The sequence below is a fragment of the Pristiophorus japonicus genome, chromosome 14 (assembly GCF_044704955.1).
Source record: "Pristiophorus japonicus isolate sPriJap1 chromosome 14, sPriJap1.hap1, whole genome shotgun sequence".
NCBI lineage: Eukaryota > Metazoa > Chordata > Chondrichthyes > Pristiophoridae > Pristiophorus > Pristiophorus japonicus.
Genome location: NC_091990.1, coordinates 168,630,487 through 168,652,307, shown reverse-complemented (window position 1 = coordinate 168,652,307; position 21,821 = coordinate 168,630,487). Strand labels below are relative to the sequence as shown.

The window sequence follows — 21,821 nt, the reverse complement described above, 5'->3', positions numbered from 1 at the left end:
GGCAAAATTAAAAAGGGTATTAGGAATGCTAAGAGAGAGCATGAGAAATCCTTGCCAGTAAAATTAAGGAAAACCCGAAGATGTTCTATAAATATATTAAGAGTAAGAGGGTAACTAAAGAAAGGGTAGGCCCTATTAGAGACCATGAGGGTAATCTTTGTGTGGAGACAGAAGATGTTGGGAGGGTTCTTAACAAATACTTTTATCGAGGAGGTGTGTGATATTTTGGATGAAATAAATATAATGAGAAAGGAAGTATTAAGGGGTTTAGCAGCTTTGAAAGTAGATCAGTCCCCGGGCCCAGGTGAAATGCATCCCAGGCTGTTGAGCGAAGTAAAAGATGAAATAGCAGAGGCCTTGATCATCATTTTCCAGTCCTCTTTGGATCTGGGCATGGTGCCAGAGGATTGGAGGACTGCTAATGTAGTACCCTTGTTTAAGAAGAGAAAAAGGGATAGGCCGAGTAATTGCAGGCCTGTCAGCCTAACCTCAGTGGTGGGAAAATTATTGGAAAAAATCCTGAAAAACATGATAAATCCACATTTGGAAAGGCAAGGATTAATTAGGGATAGTCAGCATGGATTTGTTAAGGGACAATCGTGTCTGACTAACCTGATTGAATTTTTTAAGGAGGTAACCAAGAGGGTCGATGAGGATGGTGCATACGATGTAGTATATATGGACTTTAGCAAGGCTTTAGATCAGGTCCCACATGGTAGACTTGTCATGAAGGTTAAAGCCCATGGGATACAGGGCAAAGTGTCAAGTTGGATCCAAAATTGGCTTGGAGGAAGGAAGCAAAGGGTAATGATTGATGGATGTTTTGTGACTGGAAGGATGTTTCCAGTGGGGTTCTGCAGGGCTCAGTACTGGGTCCCTTGCTTTTTGTGGTATATATCAACGATTTAGATTTGAATATAGGGAGTATGATTAAGAAGTTTGCAGATGGCACTAAAATTGATAATGAAGAGGAAAGGCATGGGCTGCAGGAGGATATCAATCTACTGGTCAGGTGCTGAGCAGTGGCAAATGGAATTTAATTCAGAGAAGTGTGAGGTGATGCACTTTGGGAGAGCTAATAAGAAAAGGGTATACACATTAAGCGGTAGGCCACTTAATAATGTAGATGAACAAAGGGACCTGGGAGTGCTTGTCCACAGATCCCTGAAAGTAGCAGGCCAGGTGGATAAGGTGGTTAAGAAGGCATACGGAATGCTTGCCTTTATTGGCCGAGGCATAGAATATAAGAGCAGGGAGGTTATGCTTAAACTGTATAATACTTTGGTTAGGCCACAGCTGGAGTATTGCATGCAGTTCTGGTCGCCGTATTATAGGAAGGACGTGATTGCACTAGAGAGGGTATAGAGGAGATTTACTAGGATGCTGCTGGAATGGAGAATTCGGTTATGAGGAGAGATTGGATAGGCTGGGGTTGTTCTCATTGGAACAGAGGAGGTTGAGAAGAGACCTCATTGAGGTGTACAAAATATTGAGGGGCCTGGACATAGTGGATAGTAAGGGTCTATTTCCATTGGTGGAGGTGTCTATTACAAGGGGACATAGTTTTAAGGTATTTGGTGGTAGGTTTAGAGGAGGGGGGGCTTCTTTACACAGAGGGTTCTGGGGATCTGCAACTCGTTGCCTGGAAGACTGGTAGATGCAAAAACCTTTGCCACTTTTAAGAGATGGTTGGATGGGCACTTGACCTTTGGGGCTGCTGACCAGGGGCCGTGTGGCTCTTAGTCAGCCGGCGCAGACACAATGGACTGGAATGGCCGCCTCCTGCGCTATAAATTGCTATGTTTCTATCATGACTATCAGCCACAACAGCACTCCAGACAGCAGACTTTTCCTTGTACTGACTCTGTTGAGCACAGTCTGGAAACAAGAGATCAGAAGCCTGAGGGAGGTGAGCAGGACATAGGGAACAGAACAGTAACTGGGTGCTGGAGAGAGGTGAGCAGGACTTGTGAGCCAAATAGACAGCAAATGGGATTGGGCCAGCAGCGAAGATTAATACTTGGATTCCTGCGAGTGCAGTCTCCAAGTTCAGATACAGTTACCAGAATGAATCATCTATAGAATTACCTCTGTACTTTCTCCCCCAAATACCAACCTCATTTTCTAATTTCTGGTCCATGTCGTTATGTTTATGTGTATCGTGTTCATCTCCTGTAAGTGCAACACTTCGGTTCACACCTCTTATCACCCTTTCCTTTTATGCCTGTCTGTAATGCTTTTCTGTCCTGCTGAAACATGGCATTTTTCATAGAAACATAGAAAATAGGTGCAGGAGTAGGCCATTCGGCCCTTCTAGCCTGCACCGCCATTCGATGAGTTCATGGCTGAACAAGCAACTTCAGTACCCCATTCCTGCTTTCTCGCCATACCCCTTGATCCCCCTAGTAATAAGGACTTCATCTAACTCCTTTTTGAATATATTTAGTGAATTGGCCTCAACAACTTTCTGTGGTAGAGAATTCCACAGGTTCACCACTCTCTGGGTAAAGAAGTTTCTCCTCATCTCGGTCCTAAATGGCTTACCCCTTATCCTTAGACTGTGACCCCTGGTTCTGGACTTCCCCAACATTGGGAACATTCTTCCTGCATCTAACCTGTCTAAACCCGTCAGAATTTTAAACGTTTCTATGAGGTCCCCTCTCATTCTTCTTAACTCCAGTGAATACAATCAGTCTGATGAACCTTCGCTGCACTCCCTCAATAGCAAGAATGTCCTTCCTCAGGTTAGGAGACCAAAACTGTACACAATACTCCAGGTGTGGCCTCACCAAGGCCCTGTACAACTGTAGCAACACCTCCCTGCCCCTGTACTCAAATCTCCTCACTATGAAGGCCAACATGCCATTTGCTTTCTTAACCGCCTGCTGTACCTGCATGCCAACCTTCAATGACTGATGTACCAAGACACCCAGGTCTCGTTGCACCTCCCCTTTTCCTAATCTGTCACCATTCAGATAATAGTCTGTGTCTCTGTTTTTACCACCAAAGTGGATAACCTCACATTTATCCACATTATACTTCATCTGCCATGCATTTGCCCACTCACCTAACCTATCCAAGTCACTCTGCAGCCTCATAGCATCCTCCTCGCAGCTCACACTGCCACCCAACTTAGTGTCATCCGCAAATTTGGAGATACTACATTTAATCCCCTCGTCTAAATCATTAATGTACAGTGTAAACAGCTGGGGCCCCAGCACAGAATCTTGTGGTACCCCACTAGTCACTGCCTGCCATTCTGAAAAATCCCCATTTACTCCTACTCTTTGCTTCCTGTCTGACAACCAGTTCTCAATCCATGTCAGCACACTACCCCCAATCCCATGTGCTTTAACTTTGCACATTAATCTGTTGTGTGGGACCTTGTCGAAAGCCTTCTGAAATTCCAAATATACCACATCAACTGGTTCTCCCTTGTCCACTCTACTGGAAACATCCTCAAAAAATTCCAGAAGATTTGTCAAGCATGATTTCCCTTTCACAAATCCATGCTGACTTGGACCTATCATGTCATCTCTTTCCAAATGCGCTGCTATGACATCCTTAATAATTGATTCCATCATTTTACCCACTACCGATGTCAGGCTGACCGATCTATAATTCCCTGTTTTCTCTCTCCCTCCTTTTTTAAAAAGTGGGGTTACATTGGCTACCCTCCACTCGATAGGAACTGATCCAGAGTCAATGGAATGTTGGAAAATGACTGTCAATGCATCTGCTATTTCCAAGGCCACCTCCTTAAGTACTCTGGGATGCAGTCCATCAGGCCCTGGGGATTTATCATCCTTCAATCCCATTAATTTCCCCAACACAATTTCCCGACTAATAAGGATTTCCCTCAGCTCCTCCTTCTTACTAGACCCTCTGACTCCTTTTGTATCCGGAAGGTTGTTTGTGTCCTCCTTAGTGAATACCGAACCAAAGTACTTGTTCAATTGGTCTGCCATTTCTTTGTTCCCCGTTATGCCTTCCCCTGATTCTGACTGCAGGGGACCTATGTTTTTTCTTTACTAACCTTTTTCTCTTTACATACCTATAGAAACTTTTGCAATCCGTCTTAATGTTCCCTGCAAGCTTCTTCTCGTCCTCTATTTTCCCTGCCCTAATCAAACCCTTTATACTCCTCTGCTGAGTTCAAAATTTCTCCCAGTCCCCGGGTTCGCTGCTATTTCTGGCCAATTTGTATGCCACTTCCTTGGCTTTAATACTATCCCTGATTTCCCTTGATAGCCACGGTTGAGCCACCTTCCCTTTTTTATTTTTACGCCAGACAGGAATGTACAATTGTTGTAGTTCATCCATGCGGTCTCTAAATGTCTGCCATTGCCCATCCACAGTCAACCCCTTCAGTATCATTCGCCAATCTATCCTAGCCAATTCGCGCCTCATACCTTCAAAGTTAGCTTTCTTTAAGTTCTGGACCATGGTCTCTGAATTAACTGTTTCATTCTCCATCCTAATGCAGAATTCCACCATATTATGGTCACTCTTCCCCAAGGGGCCTCGCACAACGAGATTGCTAATTAATCCTCTCTCATTACACAACACCCAGTCTAAGATGGCCTCCCCCCTAGTTGGTTCCTCGACATATTAGTCTCGAAAACCATCCCTTATGCACTCCAGGAAATCCTCCTCCACCGTATTGCTTCCAGTTTGGTTAGCCCAATCTATGTGCATATTAAAGTCACCCATTATAACTGCTGCACCCTTATTGCATGCACCCCTAATTTCCTGTTTGATGCCCTCCCCAACATCACTACTACTGTTTGGAGGTCTGTACACAACTCCCACTAACGTTTTTTGCCCTTTGGTGTTCTGCAGCTCTACCCATATAGATTCCACATCATCGAAGCTAATGTCCCTCCTAGCTATTGCATTAATCTCCTCCTTAACCAGCAATGCTACCCCACCTCCTTTTCCTTTTATTCTATCCTTCCTGAATGTTGAATACCCCTGGATGTTGAGTTCCCAGCCCTGATCATCCTGGAGCCACGTCTCTGTAATCCCAATCACATCATATTTGTTAACATCTATTTGCACAGTTAATTCATCCACCTTATTACGGATACTCCTTGCATTAAGACACAAAACCTTCAGGCTTGTTTTTTTTAACACCCTTTGTCCTTTTTAGAATTTTGCTGTACAGTGGCCCTTTTTGTTCTTTGCCTTGGGTTTCTCTGCCCTCCACTTCCTCAACTCCTTTCTGTCTTTTGCTTTTGTCTCCTTTTTGTTTCCCTCTGTCTCCCTGCATTGGTTTAATTTTATTTCTTACAAGAACATAAGAAATAGGAGCAGGAGTAGGCCATACGGCCCCTTGAGCCTGCTCCGCTATTTAATACGATCATGGCTGATCTGATCATGGACTCAGCTCCACTTCCTCGCCTGCTCCCCATAACCCCTTATTCCCTTATCGTTTGAATAAATTTAAGACAGAAATAGACAGTTTCTTCATGTCCCAGCTTCCATAGCTCTCTGAGGCAGCAAATTCCCCAGATTTACAACCCTCTGAGAGAAGAAATTTCTCCTCATCTCAGTTATACTTCTGATTGGCTTATTCTGACTGTGACGCACTCCAAATCTGATCCTTCGAGCTGCCAAGTTATGTCTCCGCTTGGCTCCTTTCCGGACCCAATTTCCTGCTGTCTATCCCCGCTCCCGTTGTTCGCTGCTAGCCATACACCATTCTGTTCCACTCCCTGCTCTTCACTCTGACACTCCCTGAGAAAGGTTGTATTGCTGTGACCCAGGAACTTGCTTTAAGTGCTTTGAAATTATGGTGTGCTTTTATTAAAATGGCAAAAGTGCTTCAAAGAAGACACATTTACAAAATATAGAGCAAGTTCAATAAGTTCTTTAAATAACTTAGAGTCGGTCCCAGGTCAATGCTGGGTAAAATACTTTTCCTATTCACTCTATCAGAACTCATCTTTTCAAAAAAAAAATTAAATTAAATCTGAATGAGCTTATCTGCTCCAGTGAAAATAGTCCCAGTATCACAAGGCTCTCGTAATTATAGTTTCCATTCTGGATTTATGTGTTTATGGCTTTCATTTCCTTTCTATAATGGGGCGCTCAAAACTATAAACAGTACTCAGACTGGGGCCTAACCAATATTTTGTACAAATTTATCATTGCTCCTTTACTCTAATACACTATAACAGTAATTATAATGTTGGTGTTTTCCTAGGCTTTATTAAACACACTTGCAATTTCAGGGAATGATGTATTTAAAAACCCTGGGGCTCTTCAGCATTTTTCCTTTGAGTATATACTCCCATTTCCTGTTTTGTCTACCAAAATATATTATTCATACTTCTCCACGTTAAATTGCATCTCCCACCTCTGTATTCATTGTATTAACCTAAGTTTTGCTGAAGTCTTTTACCATCCTCCTTGCTGTTTGAATTAGGGTGTGGCCGTTTGGCATTCTGGCGGATGCTTGCTTGTGAGTGAGTTTAAGGGCCTTTTTGACTCTTGCCAATCATCTAATCACATTTGTATCTGTTGAGGACAAACTCAGGACGTTTCTAGCGATGGGGCCTGTCATTCCTCAATATTGGTCACTAATCACAAGCTGCAGAATAGAGATGGGAGAAGATGTATTGAAGGTCGCTAAGTTCATTGTGGTGTGCTGCATGTTGCATAACCTAGCTATGAGGAGAGGACAATAATTGCCAGATGGGACTGCCGGTCCATCTTCGGAGAGAGAGAGAGAGGAGGAGGAGGATGATGAGGAGGATGACTTGGACCTCGGGGAGGACAATCAGCCGGGCGATGAACCCATGCTCCGCATGGAAAAGCCGCGTGATAGTTACGTAGCTGCAAAACTCTTGCGTCAGCAGCTCATAAATGGACACTTTTCGTGAACTTACATTGGTGACAGTTACAGTTGTGTTACATTTCATCCTCGCCTGGCCTGGCCATTGCCATTGTTTCCAACCCTTGTATTAATGTTTTACCTTACGTTATTAGAAGACACTTCAGGACAATTGTACAGTTAAATAAAAATGATTAATAATTAAAGACAAATTGGAAAATTTTTAGAACAAACATATATAACACCCCTCCGTACCCCCCCCCCCCAACCCCGAACAGTCAACAATATTTGTAACACAACAATATACCAACACCCTCCCACTCTCCCCAACAGTGAACATTTAACTCAAATGTATTTTTAACAAGAACTAAGAACTATATCTAGCTCCCCTCCATCCCTACCTGTGGCCACGCTTCCCTCCTGCACCTTTACCGCCCCCCCTGTATTAACCCCCCATTTAACTCCGAGTAATGGGACCAAGACATCTTGCAGCAGGGGACCTCAAGGCCTGTTGCTGTGGGGGTAGCAAGGCGGGGTGTGACGTAGGCAGAATCTCCTCCGTGGCTGGAGGAGAAGCTGTTTGTGAAGAAACGCCTTCCGAGTCAGAAGGAAGTTCTTCCTCCTGTCTCGCATCTGTCCTGGTGCTTGGTGGTACGGCACCTTGGGGTGCAGTGCCATCTCCCGACACTATCGCAAGCCGCAAGGCAACGACAGAGTCGGTCATGTGTCCCATTGCCACAACTATCTGCTCCATGCCCTCTGTTATTCATGCGGACATTGTGGCAATGTTTCCGGTCAACCCACCAATCGTCTGGAGGAGCTCTTGACCTATGTCGACGCTCGCCCTTGACAGTGAGACCATGTCCTCTTTGGATCTGCCCGTCGCAGGGCGTGCCTGCCTCGCCGACTCAACGTCCGCCGGGTCGGCGTGGGCACTGGACGACTCGGAGTGGCCTGCTGCAAGCCGCTTGTCCCCGCTACTTCATCTGTAGATGATGACCTGGCCGCAGGTACCACAGATGACAGGTGCTCATCTTCCTCCTCCTCAGTTGTTTCCTCTTCTGAACCTTTACTGCAGCGGCAAAGGGGTCTCCCTTTGCGCCTCGGGAGTCTCGTGATCTGCAAAACATAATTGAGGTTATTGGAAGAGAAGGGGAGACATGAGAATGCTTGCGCTGCACTAGCAGATGTACGAGGAGCAACACTACTGCAATAAATGTGAACGAGAGATGTTACATATGGTTGGACATCTATGGAATTCTCTGCCCCAGAGAGCTGTGGAGGCTGGGTCATATTAAGGCGGAGATGGACAGATTTTTGAGCGATAAGGGAGTAAAGGGTTCTGGGGAGCGGCAAGGAAGTGGAGCTGAGTCCATGATCAGATCAGCCATGAACTTACTGAATGGCGGAGCAGGCTCGAGGGGCCAAATGGCCTACTCCTGCTCCTAGTTCTTATGCTCTTAACCTGAGAGTAGTACAGAAGCTGCATGCAGAACATGACATCATTCATATATTATAATGAAATGCCGTTACATTACTTTAAATTATCACTGGTTACCACTGCTTTACACATTACTCACACGGCGCAACAACGGGATCGGCACCACCACAGGGGCAGAGCGACTGTGGCTGTCCACTAGTGCTACAGCACACTCCTCCAAGTCAGTCAGGGTCTGTATATCAGCAGGGCCTCCTCCGGTGCGCCTCTACTCCATCCGATTGTTGGATATCTTCCTCTGCAAAAGTGACAAGAGCATGGCATAAGCTAATTGACCAGGTACTATTACGGAAAGACAACAGATTCTAACGTTATATGTTAAAACGGTTTGTATCCACAATGGATGCATGGTTATAACATCTACGTTCAGAGAAAATATTTAATAAGAAAATATTTAATGAGAAGATATTTAATATTTAATGCTTGATACCAAACATCTCGCGTACAATCTCCAGGAAAGGCCCCATCTACGGGCCGTGCCATTCAGCACCTGAGAGGAGGGAGGTGGTTTATTTGAATTGATGGAGGTTCCCCCAGGAGGTGGGGGTGGTGGAGGGGGGGGAATCAGGACGGCTGGCGAGCTCGGCAATGACAGGACCGTAATGGGAGGGGGCCCCGTGTCTATGGGCTGTGCTCGGAGACCTCCGTGTGGCCGGAATTAATGTCCCAAAGTGTCCCAGGGCAGACAGTGAGCCAGGGCAGCTCTCCCCCAGTCCAGGCTGGGTCACTGTGTGAGTGACAACAGCCGGAGAGACTCACACAGTCTGGGTAAAGGTGACCGGAACCCTCAGTGCTCAGTCGTGACCCATCCACCAACCTAACCCAAAAGGAGACGGTGCCCAAATTAGACTTAAAGTGTGCAGGTTCCGACCCCAGTCCAAATCTTAGCAGGGAAACTATGCAAGATTACCCAGCTTCATTACAATCTGGCAGATTTACATTCTAATTAAGTCAGTGGATCATTACAATTTAAAATCTCATAATTTAATACTTACTCTTGCTGAAGCAACCAGGCTGATCTACCTCTTGCGGCACGGGTCTGACTCACGCCTATCGTGGGACACCGAGGAAACAATATCAGCGATCTCGACCCATATTTTTAATTTATGTGTAAGTTATGTAATTTACTATCTGTCTTGGAACTGAAGGGTCTGACTGGGCCCTGGGGTCATTTCTGTGTTGGTAGCTCCTCTGTGCTTTCTGTGGGAGGGATGATCCTGATCCGAGTACCGACCGGGTGATGAGGAGCTCTGCTACATCTTCCTCAACTTTCCTTGCTGCTGCCTGTCTACGGCCCCTTTAAGAGGAGAGTGCCTTGAGCCATGTTCCTCCGTTCCCACCCATTTTGCTTTGTTGGGACTTTTCGTCTTCCATTTATGGTCAGCCATTTGCACCAGTTGAGCATGTCCGCTCCTGGCCGCGGCTACCTGTGGTTTGGGTGAGCGGCGGGTTGCGGATCAGCAGTCACCTGCAGCTGGCACTGGGCTCCGTCTCATGCAGAGTGGTCATGTGGCTTCAGATACAGGAAGGGAAATTGCACTGCTCAGAGGGGTTGGAGAGAGAAGCTCGGCCTCCTCGTAGGACGACTCCTGGGCACAACCGAGGTGGCCATTAACCGGTCCAGGCAGCGGGGGTCATTCAGCCCGACTGCCTGCCTCTCTTCCGCGGGTACATCCGAGCCAGAGTGTCCCTGGAGATGGAGCACGCGGTGTCCACCGGTACGCTCGCGGCCTTCCGCGAGTGGTGAACACCGGAGGGACTGGAGTGCATCATCACCCCCGGCAACCAAATTTTAATTTGAACCACTTAATGACTAAAGATTAATTTGTTTATTTGTCAGTTTTGGTGCCCCTTTAATGAGAGGGGGCACTTGATTTACCAAAATAGTTGAAGAGCCGAAGCTTTGCAATGGCAAAGCCAATTGAGCATCCCGCCATCACTAATTGACTCGGCCAGATATCAAGTATCTTACCCTTTTTTGGTTTCACCTCGACTTTTATCTTTAAGACTTCTAACTTTTCTCTAACTACTCTTTCACTGGAAGAATGTTTTAATATTGTGCTTTACATTGTTTGTCACACTAATCTCTTGGGACTTTCCGTACCATTGATGCCTCTTTTAATCTGTTTTACATAATTCTTGTTCTCCCTCCAAAGTTTTCTATTTTCTTTGTGCAGTATATTTCTCATTCCTAGTTTGGTTGCCTTATTTATTATTTTTTGGGACTTTGGGACCGAATTGCAACCCCTTTGCCTGGCAGTAATGGGACAGTGACGTGATTTAAATCGCACTGCAGCATTTATCACCCCATTCTTGTCGACATCTCGGTCTCCGCCATCCTGAGGGGGTTCTTGAAAGGAGCGGCCCTGGCTCTTGAGGATTGAGGCGTGAGTTCGGGGTCAGGGGGTCCCAGGGGCAGCACGGGCCAGCCCACACTGCGATTATGTGTGCGCACTAGGTCCGTGCAGCAGAGCTGGTCTCCAGTCGTCCTGGTTAATCCTTGCCACTGGACCAAGACCGAGCTCTGTCAAGCCCGTGTGGTGGCTGGTGTGCAACGGCCACCAACGTTAAAAAAATCCACGCACAGGCATCTTCCACCCTTCAGGATGTAGTTCGGGATCTGGAATATTAGGTCCTTCATTGAAACACCTGTGAACTCACCCTTTTTTGACGTGGAAGCAAGTCATCCTCGATACGAAGGACTGCCTACGATGATGATGAGTGCAATTTTGAAATACTGATTTGTAGAGTGTATGCTGTGAACACTCTGGCCATTGGTACATGCCATTGAGTGACCTAATCAGGCACCACTGCAGGCTGTTCAGAAAAAGTTTTTTTTTAAAGTTTGTTAATGATTTTCTGGGGTCATGAGGAGCTTTAACCCCCACAGACATCCATTGATCATTCTGTTCAAGCTGGCCTGTTGCCTTTATAGAATCGTACAGCACAGTAGGTGTTCATTCGGCCCATCGAGACTGCGCCAGCTCTTTTGAAGAGCAAACCAGTTAGACCCACTCCCCAATAATAAAGACAGAGAATGCTGGAAATCTCAGCGGGTCGGGCAGCATCTGTGGAGAGAAACAGAGTTAGCGTTTCGGGTCGGTGACCCTTCGTCAGAACTGGAGAGTGTTCAGAAAGAACAGATTCTTAACAAGCACTGAAAGGGGGAGGGGGAAGAAAGAACAAAAGGGAAGGTCTGTGATAGGTTGTATTATGTTTCTACTGCACTTATGAATGACACCATGAGGCAATGTGTTGTACTCAAACTGTAGTGACCTTGGTCCTTTATTCATAACTCCAGAGTGAGGCAGCCGCACGGTGGTTCCCCTTTTATACAGCCCCTGCCACCAGGGCAGGAAACCCCGGTCTCCACCAGTTGTACCCTCTAGTGGTGCCAGCATCTATATACAGAGTGTAAACCTTATTGATAGTTCATCAGGTAAACAAGTCTCCATCTTATGCAACTGGATCAACTGAGCTTGTATTCTCTGGAGTTCAGAAGAATGAGAGGGGACCTCATAGAAACATTTAAAATTCTGACGGGTTTAGACAGGCTAGATGCAGGAAAAATGTTCCCAATGTTGGGGAAGTCCAGAACCAGGAGTCACAGTCTAAGGATAAGGGGTAAGCCATTTAGGACCGAGATGAGGAGAAACTTCTTCACCCAGAGAGTGGTGAACCTGTGGAATTCTCTACCACAGAAAGTTGTTGAGGCCAATTCACTAAATATATTCAAAAGAGAGTTAGATGAAGTCCTTACTACTAGGGGGATCAAGGGGTATGGTGAGAAAGCAGGAAGGGGGTACTGAAGTTGCATGTTCAGCCATGAACTCATCGAATGGCGGTGCAGGCTAGAAGGGCCGAATGGCCTACTCCTGCACCTATTTTCTATGTTTCTATACAGTGACTACACAGAGAGCATATCTATAGTCTGCATATATAACAGACAGGAGAGATTAGAGAGACTTCCAACCTATCACAGACCTTCCCTTCAGTTCTTTCTTCCCCTGCCCCGAGCCTGTCTTTTTTTCTCTTTGACTGTAATGGTAGCTGGGCATTATCCCGCCATTCACACCCTATCTTGACTAATGTTTTTCTAACTCCTGGCATTACCATTTCAATTTGGCCATCAGGCCTTTTGTCTCTCTAATTTCTCCTGTCCTCTACCCTATCACAGAACACTCTTTTCGAACACTCTCCAGTTCTGACGAAGGGTCATTGACCCGAAACGTTAACTCTTGCTTCCTCTCCACAGATGCTGCCTGACCCGTTGAGATTTCCAGCATTTTCTGTTTTTATTCATCACCTTAAATCTGTGCCCTCTAGTTATCGACCCTTCAGGCATTGGAAATGGTTTCTCTTTATTTACTCTATCTAAATCCTTTTAAACACCTCTATGAAATCTCCTTTTAGCCTCCCCTGCTCCAAGGAGAACAATCCCAGCTTCTCCAGTCAATCCATGTAACTATAATACCTCATCCCTGGAATCTTTCTCGTAAATATCTTCTGCACTTTCTCCAAAGCCTTCACATCCTTCCTAAAGTATGGTGCCCAGAATTGGACACAATACTCCAGCTGGGGCTGAACTAATGTTTTATATAGATTTTGCATAACTTCCTGGTGTTTGTACTCTGTGCCTCTATTTATAAAGTCCAGGATCCCAAATGCTTTATTACCTGCTTTGTTAAGCCTTCAATCTTTGTCACCTTCAAAGATTAGTGCACTCGCACCCTGTTCTTGCACCCCCTTTAAGATTGTACCATTTAGCTTGTATTGTGTCTCCTCATTCTTCCTAACGTATCACCTCACACCTTTCTGCATTGACTTTCATCTGTCATGTGTCTGCCCATTTCACCGACCTGTCTATGTTCTCTTGATGTCCATTGTCTGATAATAAAGTGCAACATCCCCACTGACACCTGAGAGTCCCTGGCCAAAGACCGCCTTAAGTGGAGGAAGTGCATCCGGGAGGGCGCTGAGCACCTCGAGTCTCGTCGCCGAGAGCATGCAGAAATCAAGCGCAGGCAGCGGAAAGAGCGTGCGGCAAACCAGTCCCACCCACCCTTTCCCTCAACGACTATCTGTCCCACCTGTGACAGGGACTGTGGCTCTCCTATTGGACTGTTCAGTCACCTAAGGACTCATTTTTAAAATGGAAGCAAGTCTTCCTCAATTCCAAGGGACTGCCTATGATGATGATGCTGTCTATTACCATCTTCCTCACTTTAACTACACTTCCAAGTTTCTTCTCCAATCATGGTTGAGGTCATCTCTTTCTACAGCAGTTGAGTATGTTGTCTGTAGTGCATGTGGAATTATATTGACTTGGTCTACATAGTTATGGTATTATACATTTGGATGTGTTTCTGCACATAGTTGCTGACATGTTAGTAATTACTTACAGTCTTGGGTGGCCAGAAGTACTGTAGTGATAGCCATTGAACCTGTTAATTTGATCAGATGTGATCGGGGCCCGGGAGAGGCGTGAGTTTGGGGCCAGAAGAGGCGAGGGCCTAGGGGCAGCACGGGCCAGCCCACACTGCGATATATGTGTGCACTAGGTCCATGCAGCAGAGCTGGTCTCCAGTCATCTTGGTTAACCCTTGCCACTGGACCAAGACCTAGCTCTGTCAAGCCCGTGTGGTGGCTGGTGTGCAACGGTCACCCCACATTAAAAAAATCCACCCACAGGCATCTTCCACCCTTCAGGATGTAGTTCGGGATCTGCAATATTAGGTCCTTCATTGAAACACCTGTGAACTCATCCTTTTTTGGCGTGGAAACAAGTCATCCTCGATACGAGGGACTGCCTATGATTGATTGATTTATTAGTTTGATATAGGATGCATAAAGTTGACATCTTGCTTGCAGCAGTTTTGTTTAGTGGCAATGCATAATTTGATGACCATCACTGGTCATACAACCCCAGAGGTTTGTGACACATTGTTCTATTTTACAGGTCTATTTTGGCCGATGGCTGATTGATGGAAGCCCTTACGTTGTACTGTTGGATATTGCTGCCTCCAGTTGGAGTCTGGATCAGTGGAAGACAGAGCTGTGGGATTCTTGCAATATTGGAGTTCCCTGGTTTGACAAGGAAGCCAATGATGCTGTGCTGTTCGGGTTTCTCACCACATGGTTCCTGGGAGAAGTAAGTATGCAGATAACCTTTCAGTTCAACTGCAGAACACAATAGCTTGGGATTTGCTAGAAACTTACAAAGAAGAGATTTACTAGACTGGCACCAGGGATGCGGGACTTAAGTTCCACGGAGAGACTAGAGAGGCTGGGGTTGTTCTCCTTAAATCATGATGGGTAAATAAGGAGAATTTGTTTCCAGTGGCAGAAGCGTCGGTAACCAGAGGACTCAGATACAAGGTAATTGCCAAAAGAAACAGGTGAGATGAGAGAAAATGATATTATGCAGCGAGTTGCTATGATCTGGAATGCACTGCCTGAAAAGGGTGGTGGCAGCAGGTTTAATAATAACTTTGAAAATGTAATTGGATAAATAATTGAAGGGGAAAAAAATTGCAGTGCTATGGGGAACGGGCAGGGGAGTGGGACTAATTGGAGAGCTCTTTCAAAGAATGGCCTCCTCTGCTGTATCTCTCTTGAACCCATTTATACTGTCTGCTTGAATGGTGTTTTCCTGTTCGTTTATTTTGCAGCTTAATTTTTCTTTGAGTGTAAAACCTCCACATGACATCTTTTTATCACTCCTAACTTCCTCATTTTTGATTCACAAGATTTTAACTCTTCACTGACTGTGGGATCAGAGGAACAAATTATTTAAGTCAGGAGGCTGTAAATCCAATTACTTTATTATACCTTACTCCTGGCCACAGCATCTGTTTAAGGCAGTAACCAGAACTGCTCAATCCAGACTGCTTGAATTTATGGGTATTGAACAGTCCCATCAATATTGCGTGCAATTAACTGTCTGATGTACAGAATGTTCAGCAATGTGATACAGTACACAATGCAACTGGAATTATTGTACAGGAATGAATAATGACATTTACACAGAGAGTGGGATGAAAACATTTTCATTCATGACTGTACCTTCTTCATATATTCCTAAAATTTCTATCAAATTGTATAAAGAAATATCTGATATATCTACAAACAACAAACACTTTCTGTAGCATATGTGCAGAGAAATATAGAAGTCTTGCCTCTAATACTTGAATCATACTTGTATGTTTATTTGTCCCATTTGTACTGTTAGAACACTGGGATTGGTAAACCAGTAACCCTTGTCAGAAGCGTCTGTCAACAGGCACCAAATGAATTCTTAACTCCTCATCAAAGAGTTCTCTGTGAATTTCACTGTCCACATTTATGTAAATACTAGATGCCTGTGTTTGGCTCACTGGAACCATCTTGCATCAACTGGTCCAATTTATCATCATCATCATCATCATCATAGGCAGTCCCTCGGAATCGAGGAAGACTTGTTTCCACTCTAAAAATGAGTCCTTTGGAGGCTGTACAGTCCAATACGAGAACCACAGTCCCTGTCACAGGTGTGACAGATAGTCGTTGAGGGAACGGGAGGGTGAGACAGGTTTGTCGCACACTCCTTCCGCTGCCTGCGCTTGATTTCTGCATGCTCTCGGCGATGAGATTCGAGGAGCTCAGCGCCCTCCCGGATGCACTTCCTCCACTTAGGGTGGTTTTTGGCCAGGGACTCCCAGGTGTCGGTGGGGATGTTGCACTTTATCAGGGAGACTTTGAGGGTGTCCTTGTAACGTTTCCTCTGCCCACCTTTGGCTCGTTTGCCATGAAGGAGTTCCGAGTACAACGCTTGCTTTGGGAGTCTCGTGTCTGGCATACGAACTATGTGGCCTGCCCAGTGGAGCTGATCAAGTGTGGTCAGTGCTTCAATGCTGGGGATGTTGGCCTGGACGAGGACGCTAATGTTGGTGTGTCTGTCCTCCCAGGAGATTTGTAGGATCTTGTGGAGACATCATTGGTGTTATTTCTCCAGCAACTTGAGGTGCCTACTGTACATAGTCCATGTCTCTGAGCCTTACAGGAGGGCGAGTATTACTACAGCCCTGTAGACCATGAGCTTGGTGGCAGTGTTGAGGGCCTGGTCTTCAAACAGTTTTTTCCTCAGGCGGCCAAAGGCTGCACTGGCGCACTGTAGGCGGTGTTGGATCTCGTCGTCAATGCCTGCTCTTGTTGATAGGAGGCTCCCAAGGTATGGGAAATGGTCCACGTTGTCCAGGGATCTTGATGACTGGGGGGCAGTGCTGTGCGGCGAGGACAGGCTGGTGGAGGACCTTTGTCTTACGGATGTTTAGCGTAAGGCCCATGCCTTCATACGCCTCAGTAAATACGTTGACTAATTATATTAGCTGTTAGACTACTAACCCCCACTACAAAGCATATAAGGTACTGACTGAATCAGCTTGCCGCTTCTTGCCAAAATCATCAAAGAACGTCAGACCATAAAATCAGAAACTAACATCCTTTAACACTTATGATTAACAAACAGTAAGAGTATTCAGATACTTCAGCAGAACCAATGGACGGATTTTAACCCCAACTACTTCCAACCTCCAATCACACTATCCTCCACCAACGCCTCTCCACCGTCGTCCAGCTGGGTGGGACTCCACTCGCCTGGTTCCATTCTTATCTATCCAGTCGTAGCCAGAGAATCACCTGCAACGGCTTCTCTTCCCACTCTCGCATCGTTACCTCTGGTGTCCCCCAAGGATCTGTCCTTGGCTCCCTCCTATTTCTCATCTATATGCTGCTCTCGGCGACATCATCCGAAAACACAGCGTCAGTTTCCACATGTACACTGATAACACCCAGCTCTACCTCACCACCACTTCTCTCGACTCCTCCACTGTCTCTAAATTGTCAGACTGCTTGTCCAACATCCAGGACCTGATGAGCAGAAATTTTCTCCAACTAATTACTGGAAAGACCAATGTCATTCCGCCACACACAGTCCATTCCCTAGCCAAAACTCCATCCCTCTCCCAGGCAATTGTCTGAGACTGAACCACACTGTTTGCAACCGTGTTCTCATATTTGACCCTGAGATGAGGTTCTGACCATAGATCTGCGCCATCAAGACCGACTATTTCCACCTCCGTAATATCGCCTAACTCCGTCCCTGCCCCCGCTCATCTGCTGCTGAAACCCTCATCCCTGCCTTTGTTCCTTGAGACTTGACTATTTCAACAGACTGCTGGCTGGCCTCCCACGTGCTATCTTCCATTAACTTGAGGTCATCGAAAGTTCTGCTGCCCTAACACGCACCAAGTCCCGTTCACACTTTATCCCTGTGCTCGCTGGCCTACATTGGCTCCCAATTAAGCAATGCCTCGATTTTAAAATACTCATCCTTGTTTTTAAATCTCTCCATGCCTCGTCCCCCCACCCACTGTGTTTATAATCTGCTCCAGCCCTACAACCGTCTGAGAGATTTGCGCTCCTCCAATTCTGATCTCAGCAGCATCCCCGATTTTAATCTCTCCACCATTGGCAGCCATGCCTTCAGCTGCCAAGGCATAAGCTCTGGAATTCCCTCCCTAAATCTCTCTATCTCTCTCTGCATTGGAGACGCAAAACCCAGAAGTAAATTGATAATTAGATGTGGGGGGGTGGGGGTGGAGGTGGAGGTCCTGAAAATTCAGTCTACGATTTATTGTGGAACCAAGCGATTAGGTAATTTTACTGCGCAGATAGCTGTTAACGGATACGGTGTAATTGGGATTACAGAGACATGGCTCCAGGGTGACCAAGGCTGGGAACTCAACATTCAGGGGTATTCAATATTCAGGAAGGCTAGACAGAAAGGAAAAGGAGGTGGGGTAGCGTTACTGGTTAAAGAGGAGATTAACGCAATAGTAAGGAAGGACATTAGCTTGGATGATGTGGAATCTATATGGGTTGGGCTGCAAAACACCAAAGGGCAGAAAACGTTAGTGGGATTTGTGTACAGACCACCAATCAGTAGTAGTGAGGTTGGGGATGGCATCAACAGGAAATTAGGGATGCTTGCAATAAAGGTACAGCAGTTTTCATAGGTGACTTTAATCTACATATAGATTGGGCTAACCAAACTGGTAGCAATACTGTGGAGCAGGATTTTCTGGAGTATATAAGGGATGGTTTTCTAGACCAATATGTTGAGGAACCAACTAGAGAGCAGGCCATCCTAGACTGGATCTTGTGTAATGGGAGAGGATTAATTAGCAATCTTGTGGTGTGAGGCCCCTTGGGGAAGAGCGACCATAATATGGTAGAATTCTTCATTAAGGTGGAGAGTGACACAGTTAATTCAGAGACTAGGGTCCTGAACTTAAAGAAAGGTAACTTCGATGGTATGAGACGTGAATTGACTAGGATAGACTGGCAAATGATACATAAAGGGTTGACGGTAGATAGGCAATGGCAGACATTTAAAGATCACATGGTTGAACTACAACAATTGTACATCCCTGTCTGGCGTATAAATAAAACGGGGAAGGTGGCTCAACCGTGGCTAACAAGGGAAATTAAGGATAGTGTTAAATCCAAGGAAGAGGCATATAAATTGGCCAGAAAAAGCAGCAAACCTGAGGACTGGGAAAAATTTAGAATTCAGCAGAGGAGGACTAAGGGTTTAATTAGGAGGGGAAAAATAGAGTTTGCGAGTAAGCTTGCAGAGAACATAAAAACTGACTGCAAAAGCTTCTATAGATATGTGAAGAGAAAAAGATAAGTGAAGACTAATGTAGGTCCCTTGCAGTCAGAATCAGGTGAATTCATAATGGGGGACAAGGAAATGGCAGACCAGTTGAACAAATACTTTGGTTCTGTCTTCACTAAGGAAGACACGAATAACATCCCGAAAATATGAGGGGACCGAGGGTCTAGTGAGAAGGAGGAACTGGGGGAAATCCTTATTAGTCAGGAAATGGTGTTAGGGAAATTGATGTAATTGAAGACCAATAAATCCCAGGGCCTGATCCCAGAGTCTGCATCCCAGAGTACTTAAGGAAGTGGCCCTAGGAATAGTAGATGCATTGGTGGTCATTTTCCAACATTCCATGGACTCTGGATCAGTTCCTATGGATTGGAGGGTAGCTAATGTAACCCCACTTTTTAAAAAAGGAGGGAGAGAGAAAACAGGGAGTTATAGACCGGTTAGCCTGACATCGGTCATGGGGAAAATGTTGGAATCAATTATTAAAGATGTAATAGCAGCGCATTTGGAAAGCAGTGATAGGATGAGTCCAAGTCATCATGGATTTATGAAAGGGAAATCATGCTTGACAAATCTTCTAGAATTTTTTTGAGGATGTAACTAGTAGGGGGGATAAGGGAGACCCAGTGGATGTGGTGTATTTGGACTTTCAAAAGATCTTTGACAAGGTCCCACACGAGATTAGTGTGCAAAATTAAGGCACATGGTATTGGGGGTAATGTATTGACATGGATGGAGAACTGGTTGGCAGACAAGAAGCAAAGAGTGGGAATAAACGGGACCTTTTCAGAATGGCAGGCACTGACTAGTGGGGTGCCGCAAGGTTCAGTGCTGGGATCTCAGCTATTTACAATATATATTAATGATTTAGACGAAGGAATTGAATGTAATATCTCCAAGTTTGCAGATGACACTAAGCTGGGTGGCAGTGTGAGCTGTGAGGAGGATGCTATGAGGCTGCAGGTTGACTTGGACAGGTTAGATGAGTGGACAAATGCATGGCAGATGCAGTATAATGTGGATACATGTGAGGTTATCCACTTTGGCGGCAAAAACAAGAAGACAGATTATTCTCTGAATGGTGACAGATTAGGAAAATGGAAGATGCAATGAGACCTGGGTGCCATGGTACATCAGTCATTGAAAGTTGGCATGCAGGTACAGCAGATGGTGAAGAAGGCAAATGGCATGTTGGCCTTCATAGCTAGGGGATTTGAGTATAGGAGCAGGGAGGTCTTGCTACAGTTGTACAGGGCCTTGGTGAGACCACACATTGAGTATTGTGTACAGTTTTGGTCTCCTAATCTGAGGAAGGACATTCTTGCTATTGAGGGAGTGCAGTGAAGGTTCACCAGACTGATTCCCGGGATGGCAGGATTGACATATGAAGAAAGACTGGATCGATTAGGCTTATATTCACTGGAATTTAGAAGAATGAGAGGGGATCTCATAGAAGCATATAAAATTCTGACGGGATTGGACAGGTTAGATGCAGAAAGAATGTTCCCGATGTTGGGGAAGTCCAGAACCAGGGTTCACAGTCTTAGGATAAGGGGTAAGCCATCTAGGACCGAGATGAGGAGAAACTTTTTCATGCAAAGAATTGTGAACCTGTGGAATTCTCTACCACAGAAAGTTGTTGATTCCAGTTCGTTGGATATATTCAAAAGGGAGTTAAATGTGGCCCTTAAGGCTAAAGGGATCAGCGGGTATGGAGAGAAAGCAGGAATGGGGTACTGAAGTTGCATGATCAGTCATGATCATATTGAATGGTGGTGCAGGCTCGAAGGGCCGAATGGCCTATTCCTGCACCTATTTTCTATGTTTCTATGTTTCTACCTCAATTAACTCATTGACTTGTTTACACACTTTGTGTCGGGAATTACCGTGGAAGTCTCAGTTATTTATTCACTGCTACTTAAGTAGTTAATTCAGGAGCACATCTGAAGTGTTCTGAATTGAATTTTGCACCTTTGCCATATGCTGGGAGATTGTTACTGAAGGTCAATTCCAACTGTATATACCAGTTCTCCTGAAGTTATAAATGAAAAGCTTAAAACGTAACAGGAAACCCGCCCCTTCCAGGATACAAAATCACTGAAGTTTTTATTTATTACCGTTTCACAACTACTGAGAATTTTCATAACAGCCTCACACTTGGACTATGCTTTGTCAGTGTGTCTCATCATCAGGGTATCAATGTGTTATTAGGTTCATCTTTTACATCTTCACAGTGACTTGTGATTCTTTTGATTCCTGTCAAAAGATTGCACTTCCAGTTAAATCTTTTGTTTACGAAGAAAATTGTTTTATCCTTTTTTTCTTGAAATATTTTACCTTGGTAGGACTGCCGGCTGAATCCAAGGTCTTTTTGACCATAATTAGTACATCATGTTTCTATGTTTCTATCATTATTTTAGATTTTGTACCAGAAAAGGATACAGTTGAATACTGCAATCCAGCTGTGGATTCAAGTTCTGCCGTAATACGTGCCCAAGACTTGTAGGTGGTCTAGATGAGCAACGTTAATTTGTGCAGGCTATAAATGGATTGGTACAGTCAGTCGGAGCTTTTAGCTTAGCATTATGGCAGAGCTGGACCCCTTGGGTCTAGTTGTAACTAAACCTAAGAGTCAGCAGCGGATGACATAATCTGCCAAGATGACTCCTCTCTCCATACTCTGATTTTGTAGTAATGTTTTTCTTTTGTTTATCTTTGCTATTTTCTCTACCATTAGCTTTGCCACTTCTCTAATAAGTTTGAAATGT

General features: G+C 45.2%; 1 protein-coding gene across 1 annotated transcript in view; it reads left to right on the top strand.

Annotated features, from left to right (window-relative positions):
* Positions 1-21,821, top strand: part of LOC139280227 (glycogen [starch] synthase, muscle-like) — a 145,223-nt gene that overhangs the window by 24,856 nt on the left and 98,546 nt on the right. The window contains exon 3 of the mRNA XM_070899841.1: positions 14,296-14,487. Coding sequence (XP_070755942.1) covers positions 14,296-14,487 — 192 coding nt within the window. The remainder of the gene's footprint in view (positions 1-14,295; positions 14,488-21,821) is intronic.